Source organism: Drosophila persimilis, unplaced genomic scaffold (genome assembly GCF_003286085.1).
Source record: "Drosophila persimilis strain 14011-0111.01,24,50 unplaced genomic scaffold, DperRS2 tig00000191-arrow-pilon, whole genome shotgun sequence".
NCBI classification, from domain to species: Eukaryota; Metazoa; Arthropoda; class Insecta; order Diptera; family Drosophilidae; genus Drosophila; species Drosophila persimilis.
In genome coordinates, this window is record NW_020825298.1 from 4943660 (window position 1) to 4970696 (window position 27037).

Genomic DNA, 27037 nt, shown 5'->3' on the forward strand with positions numbered 1-27037 from the left:
CAAAGAGCTTCTCGCTTTTCACACGACAAATTCAAATACTAGACAGATTTCGGCCGCATTCATCATGATACACATGATGAATCCTAAATTGGGATATGTTGTGTGACGACGAAGCGCCACCAGAGCAATCGGTTTGTCGCTGTCGAACCTGTGTTCTACGCAAACCCGAAGACGTTCCCTGGCCGGAGGCGTTAGAGCTAGAGGCAGAACAAAAGGCAAAAGAAGAACAGGCAGAAGAACAAAGGCTACAAGAGGAACGGCAACGGATGCAGAAAAGGAAGTCAAATACATCTAAGGCACAGCAAAATCAGCCACTGGGACAAAAGGCACTGTCACTGTCTCAGAAGGCTCTGTCACATAAGGCACTAGCACAGCGGGCAATACCACAGGAGTCACAGGAGAAAAGGATTAAAATGGATAAACGTGAAGTCGGAACGAGAAGGACCTCTATAAGGACCATTGAATCGTTGCACAGCAATGCCACCATGCTGGAGGCGGACCGCCAAAGTGACTTTCGTCCCAATTCCGAAGGTATATCGGCGGCTTCGTCGATAATGGACCCGACAGGGGCTTCCCAAACGCAGCAACAGCCACAGCAACCCACAATCCTGCTGATTGTTGTCAAGTGAGTACGGCCATTATGCTCTTGATGCACTCAAATAGAATAAAGCGTTTGTGTTTTTGGTAGCAAACCGCCAGAGAATCAGTTCTATCCACCTCCAGGAGCCGGGTACGGCCCAGGTCCAGCCAGAGGAGCCCCCAAGTATGAGACGATGGATACCATTAACAATCATGAACTGATATTTTACTCCCCTGGCGCAGCTACTATAATCCGCCGCCTGGACCTGGATTTGGACTTGGACGAGGACCACCTGGCTATGGACCTGGACCAGGACCACCTGGATATGGACGACCACCAGGACCACCAGGGTATGGGCCTGGTCCAAACTATGGTCAGTATCCTGGATATGGACCTGGCCCAAACTATGGCATGGAACGTCGTCGCAAGTAAGAAGTCAAGAGTTTTGTAATACTCGTAGCTTTAGAACCATTTGATAATCAAATCTGTCCCGTCTGTTCATTTGCCTGAAGAGTCGTTAACTTTAAAGATCTCTAAGAGTATCTACCCGCAAAGTCATCGTTCATGTCAGCAAGTGGTGGCTCCCATACTGATTCTCGACTCGAGCGAATGCTTCAAAAGAGAATGCCCGAGAACTTTATACCAATGGGGGTATAAACAATAGGGGTTAAACGCAGTTTAAATCGGTTAGATATGATGCAAATTATTGTAGCTATCTTATGAATAGGTATAACATTGATTAGCCATCATTTTGCACCCAGAGTACTGTCCATTCCATTAATTATTCTAAATAATCATCTAAATATCTTAAACTTTCCTTTTACAGCGACGGCTACCGGGAGAATCGTCCGTTTCAGCAACGCAGGTAAGAATTTTTGATTCACATTAAAATCTTTCGACTATTATTTAATTTATGTAAGCCATAGAGGAGACCCCCGGGATCGGAGAGACTCATTCCAAGGCGATGACCGTTATCGTCAACCTCCACCTCCACCTGCGCAAGGCTGGTAAGTGTGTGGGAATCCCGATTGACGATTTTTAAAGCATAACAACATACCATTCACATTCGATGCAGGCGAGGGGGACCCCCTCCTCGTGGGTAAGATCTGAATTGATTAAAAGGAGAACTAATGTCCATCATTGTCACTCCAAAGGAGGAGAAATAGTGAAAGTTCTCGACGAACAAATGAAGAGCGTGAAGGAGACCGTGGACAAGTATCCAGATGTCGATGTGGACAGGACGGTGGAGGAAATGATGGAATCTCAGAAAATAGCAGAAACCAGAGTAAACGATGTATGTGCGTAAGTGACAATGATCGCTATATGCAAAGTAATCCACCAAGTCACAGGAACTGCCATTGCGAGGACGGCGACCGGGAGGTATCCAGAAAAACCTTTGAAAATAGCAACGAAAATAGCAACAAAAATAGCAACGAAAATACCAACAAAAATAGCAACGAAAATACCAACAAAATTCGAGACGTCGAGAAATCCCGAGGGAAAAATACGGAGTCAGCATGGGTCAGCAGCAAGGTCACGTCAACGCCTCCCGACAATCCCCTGCCGTTCAGCAAGGAAACGACCTGCTCTCACCAGAAGGAGGAGGTGATTGTGCCAGGCAAGAAGACCTATCGCTATGTCACAGTTCCCGTGTGCATCACCCATGGCAATGCAAAGTCTTGTGTGTGCTGCGACTGTCATGAGGAGAACGACGAGGACGACGAAGACAATGTGAACCGCACGTGTGATTGCGATCCCCAAGGACATTGCAGCTGCCTGGCGGGTCACAGTGAAACTCATTTGCACGATGAGGTCCTGTGCGAGTGCGATATGACCAATCTGGAGCGAACGCTGGAACACCTCATACCCAATACGGACTGTACGTGCTTTTTCAACGCCCCGAAGAAGAGACGCAAGAGGAAGCGCCTTGGTCCAACGGTCCGATACGATCGCTTTGCAAATCCCCCCTTTGTCCTGAACCCCAGGCCGCGTTGCCTGGCGTATAGCTGCAACACCTGCTGCTGTCCGGTGGGCAGGAGCTGCTACAACTGCGACTACAGTCATGCTTGCTGCTGTCCATGTTGTTGGTGATGCTCTGGATGCTTCTCTAGCTTCTGAAATCATAAAATAAACCCAATCATAGGACAAAACAAAAACGACAGAACATTTTTGAATACCCTAGAAAGTGGTCTGGGGTGGTTTTTCTTTTGTTGACACATCTGACAAATGCTCACTGGGATGTACTACTGCTGCTCCTCTTGGCTCCAAAAATGGATAACAAAATAAATTGTGAACACAATCTGTCCAATCATGGTGGCTCTGAGGGGAACTCGTGCAGTGCAGTCCCAGAAGACAATCCATTTTTAATGGTCGCGGCCGTTTCATGTTCGATTTGTGGGGGCTGCCAACGCCCAACCAACGAAGCCAAGAAAACAGATGGAGAACAGGGTAAAGCTCCTCCAAAAACTCCTCCACGAAAAGGCAAAGACCTGGACAGTAAGGTGACGTACAAGACTGGAAGTGCTGGAACCGCTGGAACCGCTGGTGCTGCTGGTGCTGTTGGTGCTTCTGGAGGTGCTGGTGCTTTTGGTGGTTCTGGAGGTGCTGGTGCTGGTCCCACGAGTAAAAACAGCAGAAAGATTAGTCCAGCAAAGTCCAGGGAATCCAGTAAATCGAAGAAGATCATAGGACCAAGGGATGAAAGTACAGCCAGTAAAAGTGCCAGACCAAAGAAGATCAAAGATCAAAATGAAATGAACAATCAAGACAAGTCCAGGAAGATCAAAGGATCAAATTCGAATCATAGGCCAAATAAAAATTCCCAGGATGAAAACGATAAGGGGTGCTTGTGCAAAATAGAAGATTTCAGGGAAGGGCAAAGAAACCAGTGCATACAGGCAGACACATCCGATAGGAATAATCGAAGCAAGTTCAGGGACCAAATGAAGATCAAAGGATCAGATTCGAATTATATACCAAATGAAAGTTCCCAGGATGAAAACTATATGGGGTGCGAATGCGAAATAGAAGAAGCCAGGGAAACTCAAAGAACCCAGAGAATACAGCCGAAAATATCTGAAAAGAATAGTCGAAACAAGTCCAGGGAGACAATATCCAGCGGAATGAAGATCAAAAAATCAGTTTCAAATCATAGACCAAATGAAAATTTCCGGGATCAAAACGATAAGGGGTGCTTATGCAAAATGGAAGATGCCGGGGAAAGACAAAGAAACCAGAGCATACAGCCAGTCATATCCAAAGGGAAAATTCGCGCCAAGTCCAAGGACCCAATAGCCCGACAAACGAAGGCCAAAGGATCTGCTTTGAATCATAGACCAAATAAAAGCTCCCAGGATCAAAACGATAAGGGGTGCTTATGCAAAATGGAAGATGCCGGGGAAAGACAAAGAAACCAGAGCATACAGCCAGTCATATCCAAAGGGAAAATTCGCGCCAAGTCCAAGGACCCAATAGCCCGACAAACGAAGGCCAAAGGATCTGCTTTGAATCATAGACCAAATAAAAGCTCCCAGGATCAAAACGATAAGGGGTGCTTATGCAAAATGGAGGAAGCCAGGGACAGACAAGGAACCCAGAGCGTACAGCGAGATACTTCCGAAAGGAACAACGGAGACAAGTTCAGGGAGCCAATATCCAGCGAAATGAACTATATAAGGAAGGTCAAAGGATCAGATTCGAATAGACCAAACGGAAATGCCCAGAATAGAAACGATAGGCGGTGCCCCTGCCCAGTAGAAAAAGCCAGGGTAAGACGAAGCAGCCAGAGCATGCAGCCAGGTATATCCGAACGGAATAATCGAGACAAGTTCAGGGAGCCAATACCCAGCGAAATGAACTATATAAGGAAGAACAATGCATCAGATTGGGATCTTAACCCAATTGCAAATTCTCAGGATGACAACGATATGCAGAGCGAATACGAAATGGAAGAAGCCAGGGAAAGACAAAAACCCCAGAACATGCTGCCCGATGTGTCCCACTTTATTATGTACTGCACAAGGAAACGCGAAAGTCCAAGCCATTCCACCAGGGGCGAAGTTGAATCTCGTGCTGGAAATGAATTTCGTAGAAGGAATAGTCAACAGAACGAATGGCATAAATCGATGGGACTGAGAGACTCGTATTCCCCAGTCCCATCAAGGAGGGACAACGAATGCCGCTGCCAAGGCCAGCAAATAGCTGCTAATAGCAAACCGAGCAAACCCGCCTCCAGAGGAGTCCCAGAAAAATGTCCAATGTGGGAATCCTGTACACTTCCCACCTCGGCCCAGCGCAAGTGTCATAGATGTTTGCCAGCACTGAACTCTGGAAATCTGACTCCTGATGGCCCGGCGCATTTAAGGCGTGACAGGCGGATTTGTCCAATTGAGCGCACAGCTGAGGGTAAAAGATCAGATTATTCGTATGCCAGTGGTAAAGGAAGGAAGTATGAAATGGAATCCAACTATGTTATAGAACGGGAAAGAAAACGGCATAGGGCATCCAATTCCAGGAGACATAGTGAGACCCAAAATTCCAGGAGAGCCAGTGAGACCTACAAAGCAGAAAGATCCAGAAGTTCGAACTCCTCCCCAAACAGACACAGAAACAAGACCAGAAATCGAAGAGGTAGCCACAAAAATTGCAGTAAATACAACAGCGACTCCGAGAGTAATGGCCACAGGGAAAAGTACGGTCGGAGTAGCAGCAACAGCAACAGTGATGCGGTGGAACGCTACGACTGCCGTGATGTCAAATGCAAGCGCAAGTGTCACAGATGTTCGGATGCGTCCACTATGACCGTCAGCAGGATGTCTTCAAGGGAAGGAAGTCAGTCGTTAATAAGAAGTAAAACCAATGCAGCAACCAGCATCTGCGGAATTTGTCCGGCGGGCAAAATTTGTGATCCTAATTGTTCGTTGGCTACTCAAACATCCCGTCCTTTGATGGATTTTCAAAACCCCAACCTGAAGGGAACCCAGACAAAACGAGGGAAGGGAGTTCGCAGCCCTAAGAGAAAACCGGGAACCCAATACACGTGTTCTTTTCCGGCCCAGATTACGGCTATTAAGAGAATCCGTTCGTCGGGAGCTCTTCAATCTCCTCAAAAAGGCTCCACGGGAGCTGTCCAGACTCCTCAGAGCTACTCGTCGGAGGATGTCCGGACTCCACAGAAACTCCACTCATCGGAAGCTGTCCAGGGACTATCTAAGAGCAGAGATAAAAGGGCCGCTCGTAGCGGCGAAGAATCGGATGTGGGAGTGATTATTGACAATCTTAAAGATGCGGTGATCGTGTGCGCCTGCGATTCGAGTAATCTAGATCGGACACTGCGGGAGCTCATTCCCAATGCGGCCGGGCCTCCAATCAATAAGAAATGTTCCAAGAAGAAGCGCCCCAGATACGATCGCTTTGCCAGTCCGCCCTTTGTACTGAACCCGACGCCGAGATGTCCACCGTCTCCATATGTCAACACCTGCTGCTATCCGGTGGACAAGAAATGCTACACCTCCGGTTGCGGTGGTACATACTATGGTGGTTGTTGCTGGTAGAAAAAAAAAACCCAGTCAACCCACATAAATCTTTCCTAATCGATTTTTGGATGGCTGTTCGCTAGCTGTCTACAGAATGCTGCCAGCAGCTCAACTGGGATGTGCTGCTCCTATGTGCCTCAACAATGAATGATTATATAAGGAAACGGCGTACGGCCAAGCAAATACTTCTGCGACGGGCTCTGAGCAAGGGTGTCCGTAATGGCCGTGACACCGAAACAACCACACCGCTGGGTCCCTTGTCAAAGACTGGCATTACGGTGCTATCCTCGCTGGCGAAGGATCCCAAACGGGTGAGGGCCATGCAGCGTACCTTTTCCCGATCTAAATCGAGTCGCGAGAGATCGGACAGACGACCCAAATCTCAATCTAGACCGAAAACCCTAAAGAATGCCCAAGTGTATCCCCTGCTGAAGACTGATTCCCGTTCTTGGAGGAAAATCAAAACTTCTGGTGAGTTTTGAAAGTTTTGGCTGAAGAAATCATTAAATTCTCTTTCACCGACAGATGGTATATATAGGACCCACTGGATGGAAGGTAAGTCCGGCGTTAGTCTGGGCGGTGCACCTTCCAGGGGTAGCAGTCGATCACGATACAGTTCCTCTGCCTATCCATCCACCTGGGCTCTGGATGTCCGGAACCGTGAGGAGGAAGCCGAGGAGACGAGCAACAGCCTGGCGGAGGTTACCAACTGTACGCGTCTCAATCGCACGCCCTACGACCATCAGCTGAGCACGCCCCTCAAATCCGACCATTCCGTTCAGTGTTCCATGAGGGCCGCTGCCAGACGACAGCGGCAGAGACGGACAAACCAGCCACGCGAGATGTGCGTGGCTCAGACTCAGACGATGCCCAAACTATTTCAACCCAAGCTACTCAAGCACAAGCCAGTGAAGAAGTCCGTTAAGCATATGTTTACGTCCATGGTTGGGGAAAAGCTTCTTGAGCGAAGCAGGAGTCCATCCAAGACGAGTCAGGATAGTTTGAGGATACGAAAAACAAGGCACAGACATTACAGTGGCGAGGAAATGAAACATTCGCGCGAGTCGGCCAGAGCAAAACCCACTGCCAGGCAAAGCACAAGCAAAACCCCAAGAAAGTGCGATCCTACCGACTATGGGGGGTATACGCCATCGGATGTGAGTCTCGAACTAGCTACCTCCCAAAATCACTCAATCACTGAGCTACGGCGCGGTACTGGCGGTAAGCTTGATGACAGCCGTTGGATAATGAAATTGCCCACTGAGAGGGACATAGAGAAGTATATACACGACGCGGCTGTCGAAGACTGTATGTCCTGTTCGGCACGAGACCGCATGTCATATCCTGAGTCCTACAATTATGATGAGTCTACGGCGAGATCTTCCTCTCCTGGTAGTAGTTGCTCGAAAGACTGCATGTGCGCCAAAGGGGGCAAGAAAAGAACCTCGTGCACGTGTGAATCTCGTGTCACCGAAGGCAGCAGCAGAAGAACTAACCAGGCAACCTCAAAGAAAAATAGCGCAAGGCACACACCAATTTCTCGTGGATCATCTCAGTCAAGTGCAAGCAACGAGCCAAGAAGTCCACCCAGAAAAACGAGGGACAAACGAAAACAAGAAAGTTTATGCAGTCTAGATAGAAATACAGGAAAGACACAGGCCAAGAGTCGAGGACATCGAGGCAGTGTCCATGCTTCTTTAAATACTGATAGTCAAGCAATGTCACGAGGACCCACTGATTACGGAAGAGCATCTACGAAATCTACAGATTCCAGCCCATGTCGAAGCAAGAGCAATGCAATTGAAAAAACCAGTAAGAATCGAGACAAAGGCAACTCCGAGAGACGTGGTACCCACAGAGAAAAGCCTACGCAGTATGGCAACAGCAGTGTGGAGGCTATTCCCGTGAAAACTAGTGCTGAAAACCTACGCAAGAAAACATCTCAGATGATTTCGCAAAAGAATAGTGTGCATTCCATCAATTCATTTTCCAGGCAACCTCGAACGGATGCCTGCAAAGACCCCAAATGCAAACGAAAGTGTCGACGATGTGCGGATGCCTCCACTGTGACCTCAAAGCCACTGATTACCGCTGCTGAAACTAATAAGGCATCAACCGATAATCCTAATCGAGGCGCAACCAACAGTTGTGGCATTTGCCCAGTGACCAAAACTTGTGATCCCAAATGCGTTGAGGCATTCGCTCAAACATCCCAGTCTAAGATAGTGCGACAAAGCCGAAGTCCTACTTCGAAGGATTTTCCAAACAGGTCTCCAGACTCCCCTCAAAGCGAGTTAACGACGTCTCCAGATCCCCAAAGTGTTGGCAGGTCTACCAATCAAAGTCGTAGAGGGTCTACAACCAAGCGAACGACACAACAGCAGGGGCCATGTGGTTGTGGCCGCCCTAATTGTGGGTGTAAATACTCGGAGGCATGCACTCAAACATCATCTCGTAGTCCCAAAAAGTCATCTACGAAAGTACCAAAAAAAAATAATTCGGGGATAGGTGAGTGCGATATGAGTCGGATTATTGCGATCCTACAAAAGGCTCTGGAGGGTCTGGAAATGGAGCAGAGAGCCCGTGGGCGCGGCTCAACAAGTCATCTAGTAGATAGGGATCGCTCGAGTGAAAGCTCAGATATCATCGATACCAATGTGGACAACTGCTATGAGAGCGCAGCCACCAATTGGACATATACAGTCCAAAATGGGGTAAGGGGATTCGATCCCTTTCAGTGTAATATGTGCTATTACCCCGAAAGCATGTGTGGTGGAGCCGCAAATATCACTGAACCATCAATACCTTTTATAAACGGCGAATCACTGCGTCCAGAGACCAAGCAAATTCTTAAATATATAGACAAAATAAATGGAAAAATGGAAGCAGACAGGACACGTAAGTAAGCGAGTAACATATTCTAACATAAAGGGAAATTTAAAGGGTTTTCCCACCAAGCGACTCAGACCGATCAAAAGCGAACAAAACCAGAGAAGAACAGCTTCGACCATGGACCAGAAATCAAACGGGTAGAGGACTATGAGCAATTTGTAATGGGCCAAAGCAAAGATGGGAGAGAAACTCTTTATTCAAGTTCCTCTAAAAGCTCCCACACTCGGTACGGTGATGATCATATTTTTCCTAGTAATTCACCCAATCCTACAAATTTCTCATGGAAATCCGATTTTGAGCCGCATTTGGCGGATAAATTTTTCAAAACACGTGCCATGTCGAAGGTTCGGGATAAACTTGTATCACACTGTCCCGTTTTCGGCATTAAATCTAACAAGCGCTCGAACATTTTTCTAGTGAGAAGAACCTCTGGCTGCAAGTATATGCCAATCAGACAAGAAAAAGAATCGAACTATAAACTATGCCTGCATTCCAAAGGAAGAACAGCCTTCTCTCTTTCTGAGCGAGAACTTCGAGTCAACACTCGATTTCCACCAGATAACTCTATATCAGCAGAAAAGCTCCGAGATAGAACTCGATTTCCACCAGAGAACTCTAAATCAGCAGAAAAACTCCGAGATAGAACTCGATATCCAACAGAGAACTCTATATCAACGGGAAAGCCCCGAGGGAGAACTCAATCTCCAACAGAGAACTCTATATCAGCGAAAAAGCCCCGAGGGAGAACTGAATATCCAACAGAGATTAGTCGTACCACAGACACCGACCTACAGCCCAAAAAGCGACCTTATACGAGGAATACACGGAAGAGTTTTATCACAATGCCGTTACTGAATAGCTACGATCAGCAAATATTAAAGGACTTTGACAAATATAGAACGGCTAAAGCCGAAGCAGCCGCAGCTGCTGAGGCCGCCAAGTCGATATGCCAGCAGGAGCCTATGTGCTCCTATTTGAAATATCAAGCGGATCAAAAAGCAGCTGCTTCAAAAATATGCCAACCAAATCCCAAATGTCCAAACTGCAGGATAGTGGTAAAGACCGTACAGCTTACAACAGAACAAACCGAACAAAATAAGAGTCTCCCAGACAGACAGCAAAAACATCCATTTGGGAAATCGAAAGGAACTCCAGGGAAGAATCCGAAAGATCGGCGTAGAGAGAAGAAACCGTCCAAATCAAGAGGTTTTTTCAGTTGGTGTGCGAAGAAAGATAAAGAACCAAACGAGGAAAATAAAAACAAAGAACAACGCGAAGAAAAAGCGGAAAAGAGAAATCGTGAACCAAAAGAACGAACATCAAAGGAAAGTCTGAGCTACACCAAAACCACTAAATCTGAAGCACCAATTCAAAAATATAAATTCCTGAATTTAAATTCTCAAACCTTTTTAAAGAAATACCCCGCTTCTGAAACCTACGAGTATCAACGGATTCCGGAACAGTCCCAACCGGCTAAGAATGTAGTATTAGCTATGTCCAAAACATATGCAGGAGCTAATATTATGAGTCTCAAGCCGGGAGTTAATTTCTGTAATATTGAACGTCCCCCTGATGATGACCGTAACGAGGTTCAGGTGCTCTACGATTCAAGTGCCCGTTTTGCCAAGGACACATGCAGTGTGCGGATACTGCCAGATCCGCCAATGCCTTCTAGGCCGCGATTTGGAGACTGTTTCACATCTTCCAGCGGCTTAACCGTTCCTTCCCAGTGCGATGGGGGGCAGCAGCAACAGAAGGAGTACAAGAATCCCTCAAAATGTGACAGCACAAATGCATTTTATTCAATGTTCCAAAAACATATTCCCAATCTCAAGAGTCGTAACTTTGATTGTGAATTTCAACGAAAGTGGGAGATTTTCTGAAAAAATTCACAATCATATTTACTTTAAATTCGCCATAAAAATTTAAATTTCAAAATTTCAGTAAAATAAACTGCAAAATCAAATACAAAAACTGTTTTTCCTTTTATTGCCATCTTACAATTGCATTAATAGGTAAAAAACAACATGTTTATCTGAGAAAAAGTCTTGTTTAAAGGAAATAGTTAAAACCGTTTGAAACTGTTTGTTCAAATTACCAGTGTAGTAATATGACACACACGTTTTAAACAGGTGCCTCCGTGAGAAATTCATCCCTGTGTAGTTGCCATGTAGCAAATGTGTAGTTACCACTTTCAAAATTAATTTGGTAGTCGGCATTATTTGTTTAAACCTTATTTTCTAAAGAATACAATAAAAAGGAGTATTTGAAATAGATCAATCTTGTCGAAAATTGATTGGACTATTGCATAAAATCATATGTTCAGTTTTAGGGCTTAAAGCTAGCTAGTAATACTAAGCGGAATATCAAAATCGAGCAAATACAATTCATTTTCGACGATCAAGAAATTGTCATAAATGAAATCACTGTAGCCACACAGACGAAAATTCGTCACACAAATTCTCTTGTGAAAATTCAACGATTTACGCTGGAGCGACTAGGTGCGGAGGAATATAGTGACCACGAGGAGCGCTACAATTGGTTTGACGCAGACGAGAAGTCGCGTCTCTTGCCGAAAAGCAGTCGTAAATCGAGTGATTCCGGGCTGCGGCCAAAAATTAAGCAGCTGTCTCAGCTGTTTAACGTGGAAGAACTGCATCAATTGACCCGTGGAGTGCGTCAGTCTGCATACAAAAAGTTGTCGCCGGAAGAGGTCGATAATATCAAGAACAGAAAACTCAGTCAATACTCAAAGGCCATGTCAGCACCAACTGCAGCTTCAGTGAGCGACGCCGCTGCCGCCCTGTCTGGGAACTTGCAGTTGGCCCCACTGCGTACCCTGGACGATTTCGTGCTCGGATCGGCGCGTTTCCAGTTGCCCAACCTGAAGGATTTTGACAAGTGGGGCAATCGCGTGGTGAAGAACTTGCTCTATTACCAAACCAACTACATTCTGCTCTTCCTGGTCATCTACGCGCTGATGATTGTGTGCAATCCAACCAAGATAATCAGTGGCTTGATTGTGCAGGCCTTGATCATCGCCGTCATTTGGCAATTCTTCAGCAGCAAATCGAAGCCCAGCTTCATTGCAAGCCGTCTGACGGGAGGCAATGCAATTGTGGCCGAACAAAACGCTCAACAGAAATGGTACATCCTGGCTGGTGCTCTGCTTGGCGGTTATCTTTTTTTGCACCTGATTAGCGCCGTGCTGCTGACCGCCTTTACCTTGCTGCTGCCCATTTCGGTGACTTTCATACACGCCTCACTGCGTCTACGCAACATGAAGAATAAATTGGCCAACACCATCGAGAGTTTTGGTCCATCTACTCCCATGGGTGCCCTGCTGGATGCGTTGAACGTACGTGCAGAGGGCGTGATCAATTAAGAAACGGTCCAATAGCTGTTGGCCATACAGGACCGAGACATAGAATCCACGTTTTTACCACTAGTTATCCCTTGAATGTTGAACCTTGCAAACAATGTATTACCATATAATCGATTTGATCTTGAGTTTTGTATTTAAATATGATTTTATTACTTGTGTACTTTGCTATTATGATTTTCAATAAAGTTTTCCCATAAATGCGTTCGTTCATAAGCTCTAATTCTAATCCAAGATCTATCATATCATATTGGTCGATTCTAGTCTAAGCCAACGAGGAAAGCCTCAAATATACTCGGTTCCGAAGATTGTTTGCTCATCATATCCTTAATGGGATCTGGATGGCCGAGCTTATTATTTGTTGATCTCTTTTCCCACAGCGTAGCCAGCGTGCGGGAAAAGCAGAGCTGGCTATAAAGGCATAGCCATAGGTGGCATTCTCTTCATTTCCGGGACCCATCTCTGCAAGCATGTGATCCCCAAAAAGCTGGGATACAAATTCATCGGGCCAATCCACCCTACTTGCAGGTATAAAAGACAAACCAATATCGAATCTGTTAAAGATCTTTTTTGGGCTGGGACAGAAAGGTGGGAGACAGTGGTGTCCACAACACGTCACAGGCTTCCCGAATTATCGCACGCACGGTTGAGTGGCCCATTTTAAAGGACTTTGCCAGACGCCCGGTGCCTTCTCCACTGTCCAAATACCTAAAAAGAAATTTCTTTAGCTAATTTTTTTAGATCTGACGGCCTAGCGGCCTGCCTTAATGTCAGGAACAGGCGGCAATCGGGAGGAATAGGCGTTCGTATAGAGTTCTTGGTTAATCGCTCCGCCACCAGCTTGAGGAGCATATCAAAATTATTGTAGAGCAATGGCTTACTTTTTGCAGCCATTTCACATCGTTTATATCCATATTCTTAAATATAAATGCCAAATTGGTCGAGGTAGTGTTTTTTTCTATTTAATAGTTGAACAAATAACTATAAAATCCATGCTTTGTGGCCAAAAGTGAGACATTCGTCACATTTGTTCATATTTACGTAGGACTGGCTTTTGATTGCTGTTTAAGTTGTCGTTGTTTTCGTACTTAAGTTAATTTGTTTAATTATTCAGAGGATGCAGCACGGGTGAGGCTGCCGCTGTTGCCGCAGCGCTTTCGGCGGCTGCTGCCGAGTCTTCTTTGCTGCCCGTTTGCGATAAATGCTTAACAAGGTCCACCCAATCCCAGCCACGTACACGATCACCCTTGTGATCAGTTCTCTCCCATTGCCTGCGCTTCTGAGACTTGGTCATTTGCTCCTTCTTGGGCTCCTTCTTCTTGGCATCGGCATCAGCATCGGAGATTTTCAAAGCAGCCACACCATCATCCACGATCGCTACAACGGGGGCAGACTCCGGCTGGCCGGCAGTCAGTTGGTCAATGTTGTCCTTAAGGCATTCGAAAAGGCTATACGTCATGCCACAGCCTAGCCATTGAGATGCTTCCGCGGAGATAACCTTAAGGATCTCCTCCTTGACAGCTGGCAACCTGGGTAAGGTAATGAAAAATTGCAGAATGATTACTCTGGGGATGAATCTGCAGAACTACTTACAGATGCCTGTTGTAGAACGTGTTCATATTGACCGCGGGGGCCTCTTCCGGATAGTTTTCGCCCCACTTGAGCTCCACCAGAAACGACCTGTAGTTGTTCTCTTCCCCATACTAAAGATATAGTTAGTTTCATTCTTTGGCTCTCATATCCATAATATCCATGTGGCTTACTTTATACTGAAATGTGGTGGCGTCGACCTCTTTGAAATTCTCATCGCCCTCGTAGATGGACTGCAGGGCCTCGCGTTCCTCGGACTGAGCCTCCAACGCAGACATTTTGTATTTTGATATTATGTATTATTTTTGACTAAACTAAAATTAAAACTTTAATGTTTGAACATTTTAACTTAAAAATGAAAATGGCTTTGCAACAACAAAAACAAAAGCAACAGCTGAGCGCCGGCAGGTGTGAATAAAATGAAATCGAATACTCGAGCCATTCGAGTATATCGATACATCGATAATACATTAACAAATTCTAGTAGAAGAACGTAAACATTAAGTGATTCATCGTTAAGTTAAGCAACAATTAAACTAATCGAATTAACACATGATCGGCAGTAAGCAATAACAGTAGCTGGGCCCACGCTTTTGACCCAATTATGTCGGCCGACTCGATCAAGGAGCCAGCAGCACCTGCCGCGGAATGCGCTCATATGTTGGAATTCAAGGAGTTTCTGGCCTCGACAGCCGCCAAAGCATCCGCCACCACGGAGGATTTGACGCGAAATTGTGTAACGCGGACCTGCAATGAGACCTACAAGGTGTCTGTCGAGGAGCGCCACGCTGAGCTGGTGGCTGCAATTTGGCAGCAGCTGAATTCCAGAGGCTGTCCGGCGGTCTTCCGCCTGAAGTTGCTCCACCAGGCCACACAGCTGCTGGAGAAGGAGATATGCTACGCAAAGGAGTGTGAAGTCTCTGTCGAGGGTCCCACGCAATATGATCTGCTGAAGCTGCAGAAGTTTGTCAGCAATCAAATGGACAAGCTGCTAATAAAGCTAACCGACAATTCGGAGATGGAACGGCTAAAGAACTATGCCGACGAGGGTGTCATCTGCCAAAGTCCCGAACATTGCATGTGCGGACTGGCCCAAACGGCGCTTCACACATCCGCGGCCGTTAAGAACAAGCCACGCAAAATGGAAGATCGTCATGTCTGTTTGGACCGATTTGGTGCCATCTATGAGCTGCGCAACAGGGATTGTCGGTTCTTCGGGGTCTTTGACGGACACTCTGGTTCATTATCCGCCAGTTATGTCAGAAGTCAGTTGCCCCAACTCCTGGCCGATCAGCTAAGGCAAGCGGACCAACAAACAGAGACCCAGAGCTCTGACTTCTATCGGAATGCCTTTGAGACGGCCTTCCTGCAGGCAGACGAACGCTTTATCCAAAAACGCATCACAAGCGGAACGACCTGTGTCTGTGCACTGATCAATAGAGATCAACTGTACATAGCCTGGGTGGGCGACTCCAAGGCCCTGCTGGTGGGCAAGCGCACACAGCTGCAGCTGGTAAAACCGCACAAACCCGAGTCCCCCGATGAGCGCAAACGCATAGAGGCCGCCGGCGGTACAGTCCTGCACGCCCAGGGTCAGTGGCGTGTGAATGGCATCTTGAATGTGGCACGATCCATTGGCGATTACTGCCTGGAGACGGTCATAGCAGAGCCAGATTTCGTAGATGTTCACCTAAATGAAGCTCATGACTTCCTTGTGCTGGGCACCGATGGCCTGTGGGATCATGTTCCGGAGACTTTCATCATCGACACTGTTTACGAGTGTCTAGCCGATCCGACAACGAAACTAGACGACATTCCGAAGCTACTGATCGAGGCGGCCAAGGAGCGGGACTCGCAGGACAACATAACCGCTGTGATAGTTTTGCTCAAACCGCGTCATCAGATTGAGAGGTAGAGAGAACGGAATCGTCAGCGTAAATGTTTATTTTTTGTTTTTTGTATTATTGTTAGCCGCATTGTTGATTCGTTTATTTTGCTTATTTCTTTGTTTTAATGTAAATAGCTTGTAAGCTTCCCCCAGCGAAAGATTCAGAGAGAGCAATTAAATCATTTTTATGTAACTTTTGTACCCCAAGCTCTCTCCCACACGAATCCAGAACTGGTGCGAACACACCTTTAATTGTCACATTCTCACGTGCCTGGTTCTAAAGGACCACTTGGTTGCTCGAATATGCTCAATCAAAATACGTTTTAATGAAAAGATTTTTGGCTTTACGCAACTGTTAAAATATATACAAAGTGCACAATAAACGCTAGCACACTTATAGCATATTTTAGTATAGAATGCAAGCCTCTATTTATACATATACATATATACATTTGAAGTTGTTTTTCGGCCGCTTAAGTGCTTCCGTTGTAATTGTATTATAAAAGCAATGCCAAGTACACATTATTTTAGATATAGTTCCCACGCATATAGTACATATATTTACACCTATCAAACGACATTCAATGAGATCGAGATCCCACAATACACACCACAAACAGAGAATATTAAGTACCTTTTTATACAAATACGAAATGCATTTTATCGAACAAACCAGAGAATAATCTTTTTAACGATACACGCAAATTGTTTAAGAACCATTTTTTTATTGGAATAATAAAGAGAGAGGAGAATCCACAGAATTTTGAAGGTAGATAGAGATACCAGCTCTAACTTCCAGATGGCGGTGGTGGCCTGTTCTGTGGCTGTGCAAACGATGGCGGTGGTGGTGGTGCATACATATGATGCGGGGGCGGCGGACCCATGTGCATCATTTGTGGCATGGCATAGGGCATCCCATAGCCATAGGCTGCTGGCGGCATTGGATAAGGTATGCCCGGCTGCGGCATATTAAAATTGGCCGCCGGCTGATGATAATTGTGATAGTAGTTCGAGTGCCAGCTGCCGGGATTATAGCTAGGATGATAATTGTACTGAGAGTCCCGTGCCTGCTGCTGCTGGGAGGATCCCTGGTGGGATTGATTTTGATACTGACGCTGATTTTGATAGCTATCACGTTGCCCACGGCGTCCACGCTGGCGTGGAGATGGTGCCGGAGCCGAGGATGCCTCAGTGGCCTGCGTAGAGACAGAGCTAATCGAATCCGTGGAATTGGTGCGATCTCGCTGGCGCCTCTTGCGCTGATCCTGTTTGGCCTCGCGCTCTGCCTCGTCATCGGAATAGTCGATATAGCGAGCAGGTGGCTCCACATCGTGCTCCCATGAAGCATCTGAGCCGCGGACCTGCATCAACTTGGAGAGGATCACAAATTGAGTGTGCTCTGTTTTGGGGGCACAGTAGACAACATCACCGATTTTGATGCCACGCTCTTGGATCTGCTGATTAGTATTGAAGCGGACGCAGTAGAGGGGATCGGAGACCTGTCCTAGCACATCGAAAACCTCGCCCAGCACCTTGCGACCTTTCTCCAGAAACAGCACAGTGTCCAGATCGAATAGCATCGAATTGGGGATAACACTGACCAGCACCAGTTGATCGACAATGGAATGGACCTTCCCCAGCTCAATGCACTCGTCTTCTGGTACTGTAATTTCCAACTGGTGGATGGGCGGTAGCTCATCCAACAGCATTTCACCCCGCACTTTGGGTGGCTGCCGGCGGCGACGTTCCCCTGTCGCACCGTCTTCGTCGAAATCCTCATCGTCTTCATCACAGTCTTCGGTGTTGATTTTCTTATCAATTTTCTTGCGCAAAACTGTCAGGTATTCGCCTTCAGATTCCGTATCCGAGTCGCTGCTGCTACTACTTTTCTCGTTTTCGCTCCCGGAGCTAACAGCCACCACTGGACGGCGGTAGGTGGTAGCAGTGGCAGGACCTGTCAAAGGCACCTCCACCACCATGTTGTCGCTGTCATCGATTCTGGTGGCCTGTTCAGAGTCCGACTCGGCATCGGAGCTGTAGGCAGCCAGTAAACTCAGGCCAGAACGAGGCGGATTTAAAGACTCTGGAACGGTGTCAGATGTGCCATTTTCTGAGACCACTGGAGGAACAATTGACTTGGGATCCGGAGTGGTCGATGCTGGGCAATCCATTTCCTGAATTGTGGCCTGCTTCTCTGCTTGAGGAACAATTGTCGGGACTACTTCTGAAATTACTTCGACATTTGGCGGGGACTGAGGTGTGCCTTCTTCGCAATCCATTGCTACAGCAGGCGTCTCCGCATTGGCAACGACTTTTTCTTTTTTCTCTTGGTCTTCATTTTCCACATGGTTGGAGTTATTGGCCGCCGTAGTTGTTGACTTTGGCTCAATTTCAGCTGGTTTTTCAGCCACACTTTCCGTCTCTGTATGAAAAACTCAGTCCTTATTTTGTTAACCATAAACAATTCCTTTAATCTTACCTGTTTGCGGCGTAGCTTCCACCTTATCTGTAGCTGTTGCTACTTCTGCGTCATTTGGTGGTGAGACTTCTGCTGGACTTTCGGTAGTTGCAGGCATTTCAATGCTTTCTGCTGTCTTTAAAGGATCTGATGTTGTAGCAGGCGCTACTACAGCCCCCGGCTGTTCATTTTCCATCTTAGTTCACTTTAATTACTTTAAATTTCTCTTTAAAACAAACTAAAATTCTGTTGACAAAAACACGTTGGTGCGCACGTGTTGTTCTTCGAGACCCTCACAAATATACCAAAATATACCTCAGAAATATACCAAAATATACCGACTTATTTTCAAAATATACCGTAAATATACTGACGAAGAGTGCAGTTCGGACTGTAGACGTTTCGGTTGAAGTTCGATTTTGAATTTAAAGCAACTTCTTAAAATTTTCAGTTTATTCAATTCTTTTGTTAAAATCATTTGCGTGTTGAGATGTTCATTTGCATTAATATGCAAGCATTATTATAAGCTAAAATGGACGCCAACTTATCCAATAGATATTCGAAGCTAAAAATTAACAAAATATTGCTTATTTAGCGTAAAAAAAGTTTTAAAACTTTGTACACTTTTTTGAGGGGAATGCATTTGAAGAGCGGGTTTTCGTTGTGCAGCAGGTTTCTTGAATATCTAAAAAAGTTCAGTAGGCACTCGAAATATCGAAATACATACAATATGTTTTTACAAAATACATTTTTGTCGAGTGTTGTTTCTTTACCAGCTTTTTTCAGTAACATCTAATAATTGAAATTAGCGTAATAAATTCATGGGAGAAAGCGAAAAAATATCCTATCAAAATATCGGTTACAAAACATTACTTTGTGCCAAGGCTGAGTTAATTGGAAGATGTTCATGTGCGAACGAGCTAAAATCTATGTAAATATCAATAGCACTTAGTTAATATCAATGTTTTCGTCTGTTTTGTTTGCTTCTTGTTTTGTGGTTTACTTGACCATGTGAGATATGTGAGAATGATAATGATTTTCGAATAAAATCAAATGTTTTAAAGCGAGCAACGTAGTAAAAAGTCAAGCAACGGATCCCCTGGGATCCTACACTTTCCAGTCCAAGCGGAACTCGTCTACCAGCAGCAAATGTTGATGGACCAGCCAACCTACAAAATGTAATATGCGAAATAAGTAGAATGTCTATATTGTAAAAATGCCTTTTAGACATACCCTCTTTTTGTGCTAGACCTACGAACTCCTGCCATTTGCTTTGTATATCCCAGTACTTTTCCTTGATCTGATTCCTGTCCTGCAGATAGGATACAGCAAAGAAATACGCCTTGAGCACATCCTGCTGGCGCGTTTCGAAATGCAGATAGACGCCTAAGTATTTTTTACTCTCGGCTATGATGAAATGCTCATGGGGATCAAAGGAGGAGACAATGTTTTCGATGCTGCTGCTAGTCTTGTACTCGTCAATCAGATTCTTTACACTCAGTCCGAGCCGTACGTTGAGAGAAACAGACACAGTTTGTCCCAGCGTCACCCGCTCCATGGCATTGACCTAAAAGTTAGCAGATGTAGAAGCCCCTTCGCTTTATATATATATCGGAAGACATGCGACACTCACCTGCTGTGGAGTTAGCATCCGCGACGACCGAAAGTACTCTTCCAGTGCAATTAGGTACCTCGATTCGTTGAATGTGCGCAGGCACACCGAACGTACCGCCTTGAGATTCGCATAGAGATGAAGGGCGACTACGACATAGAAGACCGTATAGAGTACCGCCTGGCTTTTGATCAGCGTCAACAGATATAGACCCACGAAAGAGGCCACCAGATTGACGCACGTCTCCTGCGAACTGTCCTTGGAAGCAACATCAGCCAGGTTCCCTCTCACCGCATGATGTTGGGTCAGAGCTGACCGCGTGGCACCGCCAGCCACACCCACAATTGCCTTGAGCATGGTGGAACCACATAGGATTTGGGTACTAAGATGGGGATATTTGGGAAGCACATAGATTTCGATGCCCATGGCTAGATCGTTGAGGAAATCGGCGCGCAGACGCCATTTCTTAGAGTCCACGTCCAGTTGGCAGCCCTTCCACCAGGCGAATAATATTCTCCCGACATGACCGCAGCCCTCTTTCATTATCCAGGTAACTGTGGCCGAATAGGCATTGATGTTCTCACTGCCCACGCCAATGCCCTTGAGTATGGCATGTGTGCATAGCGTTCCACAGATGGTGCTGCAGAAGGCCTGCACCGTATCCCAGATCTGGTAGGCTGCATAGTCCTCACTGACGCTGTCTGGATAGCCTTTGGGCAAGAAGATTTTCTGCAGCACCCGAAAGAGCAGGAACTTTTCTTGAATGACCAGCTTATCGCCACGTAGCGGCACACGAACAATGTTGCTCTGATCTGCGGGGAGATATAGTGGAGTGGGCAAGGGCCTTTTGCGGACTTTGATCGATATTAATGCTTACCTGCTGGCGTCACATACAGTATTTCCTCACCCTTGGTGCCGTACTGCTCTCGAAAATGGATTTTCATCTTGGCCGACACTCTGGCAGCCGGGGGGCTACGGGTTATTTTGTATTTGGGGTCAACGTTGTCGCCAAAGGCAGAGTTTTATTGCTTTTTGAGGTTTTCGTTTCCCTCCAAGTTGTTTATGCCAGGCCCAACCGCCACGCCAACACCCACCCCCACCCACCTGGCCGTGCCACCACCCACAGCTATTTATGTCTTTCTGTCTGCCTGTGTCTCCTTTCAGCCTGCCTGAAAAGCCATGGAAATCCGATCCAAAACCAAAGCGTGAAACGATTTCTGAACGCAGCAATACAAAGCGAAGTTTAGGGCATTATATAAACAAGTAAATCTAGCTACTTTAATTAAAAACCTGGCTAAAACCGTTGCTAAACAAACAGCTTATCAAAAGAAGATACAATAAGCGTTTGGCGAGTGTTGGAAAACGGAAATATCTTATGACACTACACTGAACTACCTCTCTTATCTGAAAGACACAGAAATCAAGAGACAAAAAGTTCCAGGTTATCATTATTTTTGCCAAAACGGTTCTTTTCAGCCGTTCAAGCAGTTTAGATTAACCAAGTATTACATGCTTGTCTTTCAGATATGAATAGAAATTAAGTCTAGTGTCATACAATCAGCTGCTGCTGCCAGACCTATCGGTACTCTTCCGATAGGTTCGCTGAAGCCTTTATAAAGAAATTACGCGCACATTTGGCCAGCAAAACAGCCAACAAACCAAGCAAGCAACAACAAAACAAAACAGTCTCAAGTGACAGCAACTAAATAAAAGCAAGCCGCCCTAGTGATATTTTGTGGGCGTGAACTGATATAATCATCTAAATTTAAAGTGTGAACAATAGTGTAAACGCTTTCAAAGCAAAAAGAAGCAACACATTAATTGTTATTGTGTGTTTTCGACCACCAAAACTACACCACAACTAAACTTCGGAGGGCCAGAGACCAGGCAATGTCATTGGAGGATCTCAAAACAACTCTGCGACGTTATCCGAAGCTTGTGGGCCTGGGTGGAGTTGGTATTTTGACCACGTAAGTGAATCACATCACGCCACCTTATATCAAACGCCCAAACGAAAGTAGTCCACCCGCGTTCAGCAGATGCTACAGGTCCCATGGCAAAAATAGTTTTAAATCACACAAAGACCCAGTGAGAACTTTATACAAGGTTGCTTAGATTCAGGGGGCTCGTCCTCATACACGTTTTATGAAAAGTGGCCCCACATGCCCCTGAATATATCGTACGATTTCTATGTATAATATATGCGCACACGCTTCTACATAATATATATCTTGAACAACAACAACAAGTTGATATTTTCCGCATTCTACACTATTGCGCACCTGTGACGTCATTTGTTTACAACTACTAATTACAGATCACAAAAGCAAATTATTCATTCAAATCCAGTTGATGTTGTTGTTAGGACAGGACATTATATGAGATCAGCGCCAACAATTTTTGGGCAGGCAAACTATAAAAATGTCGAATCAATGGAAGAATAGTTGCCTTACAAAGATAGCAAGGCTAATTTAGTTAGTAACTAATTAACTATTTTCTTCATTTGACAGGATAAACTTAAACCTTAAAGAGAACTTGTTCTCGTTTTCACTTTATACAAATATACCAGATATGGCACTGATAACAATAGTCTTTTTCATATTCCCCCTTTTAATATAATTCAAATTATACTGAAAATCCAACATCCAAAAAACAAACTCCTTATAACATAGCCCCATTCATTAGAGTATTCAATATTAGCTTAATATCACACCGCTTCTGATTTGCTCTACTGCCAAACAAGATCAAAACAGAACGTACGATTTTGTATAAATGAGATAGCAATATTGGTGAAGTTGTTGTTAGTGCCTTTTGTTTACCCGCTTATTACTCATTTGGCGCTGCCTTCTCTTTCTTTGCCTTTAACAGCTGTTCAAGGCCTCCACCATTCGCACACACACGCATACACAGATAACCGAAAAACTAACATGGCGCCATAAATGTGCGCAGTTTTTTTAAAATCTGCGAACCCCCCGCGAATTTGATAGTTTTTGTTGTTGTTATTGTTTATGGTTTAACCAATGTTGTTTTTGTTGATTAGAAATTGTGCCGCTGCTGCGGCGCGTGTGGACGGGACTTGTTTTTGCCATGAATCTGACGTGCCCACTTTTCGGTGGATTTGTTTTTGTTGTTGATCTTGCACTTATCTAATAACAAAATAGTTGGCAGATAATAGTATTTTTGTTGTTGTTTGAGTTCGGAGGAAAATGTGCAATGAGAAAAACAAAAGATAGATACAGATAGATGGATAGATAGATCAGATAAATATTTACAATAGAGAATATATATATATGTATGTATGTATGGTAAAGGTAGATTGAAATAGAAAGTTGCGACTAGTTTCTAAAATGATCAATATTATTTGGCGATAATCATTCAAATACTCTTTTTGTTTCTTTTAGTGCTGGATTCTTACTGTACGGTAGTCCCCAAGCTCGTCATTTCTTTGGTCAATATGTGGACAAGAAGGCACCCGAGTCGGACAAGCGTCGCGCCGAGTATATCTATATAAAGTATCACATCTACAGGGAGTCCATGCGCAAGATGCAACAGAAGCAGGAGGATGAAAAGAAATGGATCAGCGTTATCATCAATCCTCTTGGCAAATGGTGGAAGACGGCCAAGCATTCGGTGGCCTGGCGTCTGCTCAATATTGCCCAGACTGGCAGTCAGCCCGAGCGTTTGAAGGCAGTCCAGCAATTGGTCTGCATGGATCACTTGAAGGATTGGGACTTTCGTCATTTGGCACAGATCTGTGATGCTCGCACAGCCGTCTCCCTGGCGCGCTGTGGTGCCGACACACGCTGGTTTATGCCCGTGCATCGTCGTGGCTGCATTAAGAATCCCAAAATGCTGCTTTCGGAGCTGCATGGAATGCTGGCCCGACTCCGTCCCATGGGCTGTGTGCAGCATTTCTTCAGCAAATACTTTCCCGATCAGGATCCCATTGTAAGCGACCGAACAGAAGAAATGAATGAAGAATATATCTCAAACTATTATATCTCTTTATTTTGGCAGGAGGACATACACGAATATCTGAATCAGGAGCAAACGATTGTGTTGGCCACAGCCGACACGGACTTGCTGAAGGAGATCATCTCTTTTCTGCATCACATCACGAAAGATCCCGACGTTTCGGCTAAAATTATCAAAGATGGTGGCCTGGTGCATCTCATGGAATTGCGCAAGATCTTCTGCGATGACAACGAGACCCTGTCCACATTGTGCAAAGTTCTGGCCAACATGTCCGTGGTGCCCGATGTCGTGGAGCACTTCTTTACCTCTGGCTGGGTGGGTACTCTAGCCGAATGGCAACAGTGCGCCGATCTCAGGCTGCAAGTGGTCTCCGCCAAGACAATGGCCAATCTGGACCATGATGATCCCAACCAGTGCACATATCCACCCAATGTGTATCCCCTGCATCCCAGAGTGCGTACCCGTCGCAAGCCCAAGGCAGATATTGTCTTTGTCCATGGGTTGCTGGGCGGCGTATTCATCACGTGGCGTCAGCGCGATAGGAAGCCCACAGAGCTGGGTCTGTACGGCAAGAATGCCTTCTATACGAGCGAATCGGATGATGTTTTCCTAGTAGGGGAACAGAAGCGTGTCAATGGCACCAAGCAAAAGAAGGTGCAGGGAGTGCCTCTTGTTCCAACACAAAATGCAGGAGACAACAATCAAGAGGAAAACAAAGCCAATGGCCAGCCCAAAGTGGAAGGTTTTAAAGGTAAAGAAATGCGGCAACTCGTTTTGAGATCACAATCATTAACGCCTAACCTAAACCTTACAGATCCAGTTTTAAAGGCCATAAAAAAGGTGGAGGAAGATCCTGTCATGATCAGCGATGCCGCCACAAAGGAATTCGTGGAGACCCTACGCAATCAGCCCGAACTGGACTCGGATTGGGAGGTGGTCCATCCGGATATACCTTTGGATGCAAATATGAACTGCGAGGGCAAGTTCAGTATGTCCGGGAACGAGTGGCGTAATCAGGAGAACAACGAGGAGTACACAAACTGCTGGCCCATGGAATGGCTGCCCGATGATTATCCCGACTCGAGGATCATTGGCATTGACTACACATCGGCTGTGACCGAATGGTCGGCGAATTTCACCAAGTATTGTCCCTGCGAGAAGGGTCAGGGTCATATCGATGTGAGGGCCAGCACCCTTCTGGAGCGCATTGCTGTCTCTGATGTGGGCAATGAGCGTCCCATTGTGTGGATAGGTCATTCCATGGGCGGACTGCTCACCAAGCTGATGCTTTTGAAATCCATAGACTCGCACGAGCCCAAGGTTCAACAGATTGCCAAGAACACCAAGGGAATCGTATTCCTGGGTACGCCTCACCGCGGCTCATCGATTGCCAAATGGCAGCAGCATATACAAATGATCCTCTCCCCCTCGATTGAGGTCAAAGAGATGGAGGAAAATGCACCCAAGCTGCTGGAGATGCATCGACGTTTCATGGGCTGCCTGAACACTGCCCTGCGCCATTGCAAGGTAATGAGCGTGGCCGAGGGATCACCGACAATGCTTACCACATTTAAGTTTCCCCTGCGCATTGTCACCGAGGAGTCATCTCGCATAAATTTCGGCGACTTTTATCTGCTCAAAGATGACCATCTCAGTCTGTCCAAGCCCATCTACAGGCAGTCCTTCCTTTATCAGCGTCTCCTGCATGTCATTCGGGAGGCTGTTAAAGAGCGTCAGCCCGACACAAAGGACCAGAACGAAATGCCGCAGACCTCACCAAACCAGGAAGTAATTCTAATGAATATTGTGGCTGCCCTGCTGAAGGGTGCCAAGGGACTGTTTGAGTATCTGCCCCGCGTCGCTGTGCGATTCAACACTTAGGCGAGCTCCCATTCCTCCCACATACGCCTGTACCTCGACTGCTTTGTATTCAATAAGTGTTTAGTTTATTCACACCATAGTATATAGTTTTACAAGTATTCTTCATACATGAGGCTCTACAAATCCATCCCTATCATGACTTGGAGGAGCTTCTGCTCTTTGTACATACGCACATATTGTAGCTTTCTTACAAACGAATCCTAATTTATTTTCTTCAATAAAAATGCTTAAGTTTTACACGTAAATTATGATTCCAGCTCTTGTTGCTGTTGTTTCTTGGCCAGTAGCCGCTCCTGTGCCAGCCTTCGATTCTCTGCTATACGCGCCATTTGATCCGCCGATAGCTTCTTTGTCGCTGGCGTTGGAGGCTGTGAAGACGGCAAGGGCTGACCATAATCACTCATATCGTGCGCATCTATAGGAGCACCATCTTTATCGAAGGTCGGACCATTCACCGTCGAATAGGGAGTGGACACAACTGCATGGCGGGAGAAGGAAGGCGTAACCAAAGTACTTGTGCTCGTGCTGGATAACTTGGATCTCTGATACGTGGCTGCTGGTGTGTGTGGTGCCAGCTTAGACATGGCTATCTGTTCGCCCAACAAAGCATCGAACTCGTCAAAAGGTTCATCGGCTGCGTCATCGTTCTGCTCCTCCTGGCCATCGTCGACAGCGTCCCCTTCCTGCATGCGCAAATCCTCCAGTTGTCCCAGACGATATCGTGACATGTGCACCTGAAGGGGCTTCTTCTTACCCAGACGCTCTATGTTGTTGAGGACATCGTCGAATGTGTAGGTGGGGTACATGCGATGACCCCAGTGCTGCAGCCGCCGCAAGACCTCATCCAGATCAGTTTTTTCATGGCCCTTGCCCTTCAGTTTGACATCCTTGAAGTAATTCTCGATGGTGTGAATGCCGCGTGGGCCACGCAGGGTGTCCACTGTGAGACGCGGCCTTGGATTGCGCACAGCACGCTTCTTGGGCTCCACTTTGACTCCAGCATCAGGATTTCCATCTGCATTTTCATTGTTCTCATCGTCGTCGGCAAATAGTTTCTCCCCCTCGCCATCGCTGGGCAATTGGTCGTTGTCCGCGCACACGTTGTCGTTGAACAAGTCATCAACCCCATCGTCGCCGAATAGAGAAGCCATGGACAGTACCGGTATGCCGCAAGGACTCGTGGAAAATCAACCACTTTCAGCACAACAAAGATATTTGCCGCCATTTTCTGCTTCTTCGCCAGTG

The 27037-nt window shown here is 46.0% G+C and overlaps 9 protein-coding genes across 15 annotated transcripts; 5 read left to right on the forward strand and 4 right to left on the reverse strand.

The window, feature by feature from the left end:
• The first annotated feature begins 66 nt into the window (after positions 1–66).
• LOC6588861 (uncharacterized protein CG42266) lies at positions 67–2736 on the forward strand. Of its 3 annotated transcripts, XM_026989005.1 has the most exons (8): positions 67–625; positions 689–763; positions 823–1008; positions 1407–1445; positions 1501–1587; positions 1656–1679; positions 1735–1874; positions 1930–1997. In XM_026989005.1, coding segments are annotated over exons 1-8 (1083 nt in total). In that variant the 5' UTR covers positions 67–95; the 3' UTR covers positions 1932–1997. The 3 variants fall into 3 exon arrangements, with proteins under 3 accessions (XP_026844806.1, XP_026844804.1, XP_026844805.1); XM_026989003.1 differs by having other exon boundaries at positions 1735–2736; XM_026989004.1 differs by having other exon boundaries at positions 1507–1587; positions 1735–2736.
• Positions 2737–6161: 3425 nt separating this feature from the next.
• On the forward strand, positions 6162–10941 carry LOC6589717. 5 transcript variants are annotated; one of them, XM_026988851.1, is made up of 4 exons: positions 6162–6585; positions 6640–9012; positions 9073–9350; positions 9424–9462. In XM_026988851.1, the coding sequence occupies exons 1-4, from the start codon at positions 6258–6260 to the stop codon at positions 9424–9426; spliced, it is 2982 nt and encodes a 993-aa protein (XP_026844652.1). In that variant the 5' UTR covers positions 6162–6257; the 3' UTR covers positions 9427–9462. The 5 variants fall into 5 exon arrangements, with proteins under 5 accessions (XP_026844652.1, XP_026844653.1, XP_026844655.1 ...); XM_026988852.1 differs by lacking the exon at positions 9424–9462 and having other exon boundaries at positions 6640–9016; positions 9073–9219; XM_026988854.1 differs by lacking the exon at positions 9424–9462 and having other exon boundaries at positions 6640–9016; positions 9081–9219.
• Positions 10942–11440: 499 nt separating this feature from the next.
• Positions 11441–12611, forward strand: LOC6589716 (PRA1 family protein 3). Its single transcript, XM_002015270.2, has one exon. The coding sequence runs from the start codon at positions 11765–11767 to the stop codon at positions 12389–12391; it is 627 nt and encodes a 208-aa protein (XP_002015306.1). The 5' UTR covers positions 11441–11764; the 3' UTR covers positions 12392–12611.
• Positions 12612–13328: 717 nt separating this feature from the next.
• Positions 13329–14296, reverse strand: LOC6589715 (RWD domain-containing protein 4). Its single transcript, XM_002015269.2, has 3 exons — positions 14152–14296; positions 13982–14091; positions 13329–13917 (listed from the first exon to the last, which is right to left on the reverse strand). The coding sequence occupies exons 1-3, from the start codon at positions 14254–14256 to the stop codon at positions 13491–13493; spliced, it is 642 nt and encodes a 213-aa protein (XP_002015305.1). The 5' UTR covers positions 14257–14296; the 3' UTR covers positions 13329–13490.
• Positions 14297–14506: 210 nt separating this feature from the next.
• On the forward strand, positions 14507–16627 carry LOC6589714 (protein phosphatase 1F). Its single transcript, XM_002015268.2, has one exon. It carries the CDS (start codon positions 14583–14585, stop codon positions 15891–15893), a length of 1311 nt encoding a protein of 436 aa, XP_002015304.1. The 5' UTR covers positions 14507–14582; the 3' UTR covers positions 15894–16627.
• LOC6589713 (H/ACA ribonucleoprotein complex non-core subunit NAF1) lies at positions 16572–18564 on the reverse strand. Its single transcript, XM_026988651.1, has 2 exons — positions 18346–18564; positions 16572–18288 (listed from the first exon to the last, which is right to left on the reverse strand). Exons 1-2 carry the CDS (start codon positions 18518–18520, stop codon positions 16655–16657), a joined length of 1809 nt encoding a protein of 602 aa, XP_026844452.1. The 5' UTR covers positions 18521–18564; the 3' UTR covers positions 16572–16654.
• A 523-nt stretch (positions 18565–19087) lies between these two features.
• LOC6589712 (RUS1 family protein C16orf58 homolog) lies at positions 19088–21176 on the reverse strand. The gene is made up of 4 exons (XM_002015266.2): positions 20814–21176; positions 19958–20748; positions 19558–19891; positions 19088–19493 (listed from the first exon to the last, which is right to left on the reverse strand). Exons 1-4 carry the CDS (start codon positions 20878–20880, stop codon positions 19432–19434), a joined length of 1254 nt encoding a protein of 417 aa, XP_002015302.1. The 5' UTR covers positions 20881–21176; the 3' UTR covers positions 19088–19431.
• A 426-nt stretch (positions 21177–21602) lies between these two features.
• Positions 21603–26037, forward strand: LOC6589711 (protein SERAC1). Its single transcript, XM_026988345.1, has 4 exons — positions 21603–21906; positions 23338–23884; positions 23954–24662; positions 24726–26037. Exons 1-4 carry the CDS (start codon positions 21827–21829, stop codon positions 25790–25792), a joined length of 2403 nt encoding a protein of 800 aa, XP_026844146.1. The 5' UTR covers positions 21603–21826; the 3' UTR covers positions 25793–26037.
• Positions 25835–26980, reverse strand: LOC6589216 (protein TIPIN homolog). The gene has a single exon (XM_002015264.2). It carries the CDS (start codon positions 26941–26943, stop codon positions 26038–26040), a length of 906 nt encoding a protein of 301 aa, XP_002015300.1. The 5' UTR covers positions 26944–26980; the 3' UTR covers positions 25835–26037.
• Positions 26981–27037: the final 57 nt, after the last annotated feature.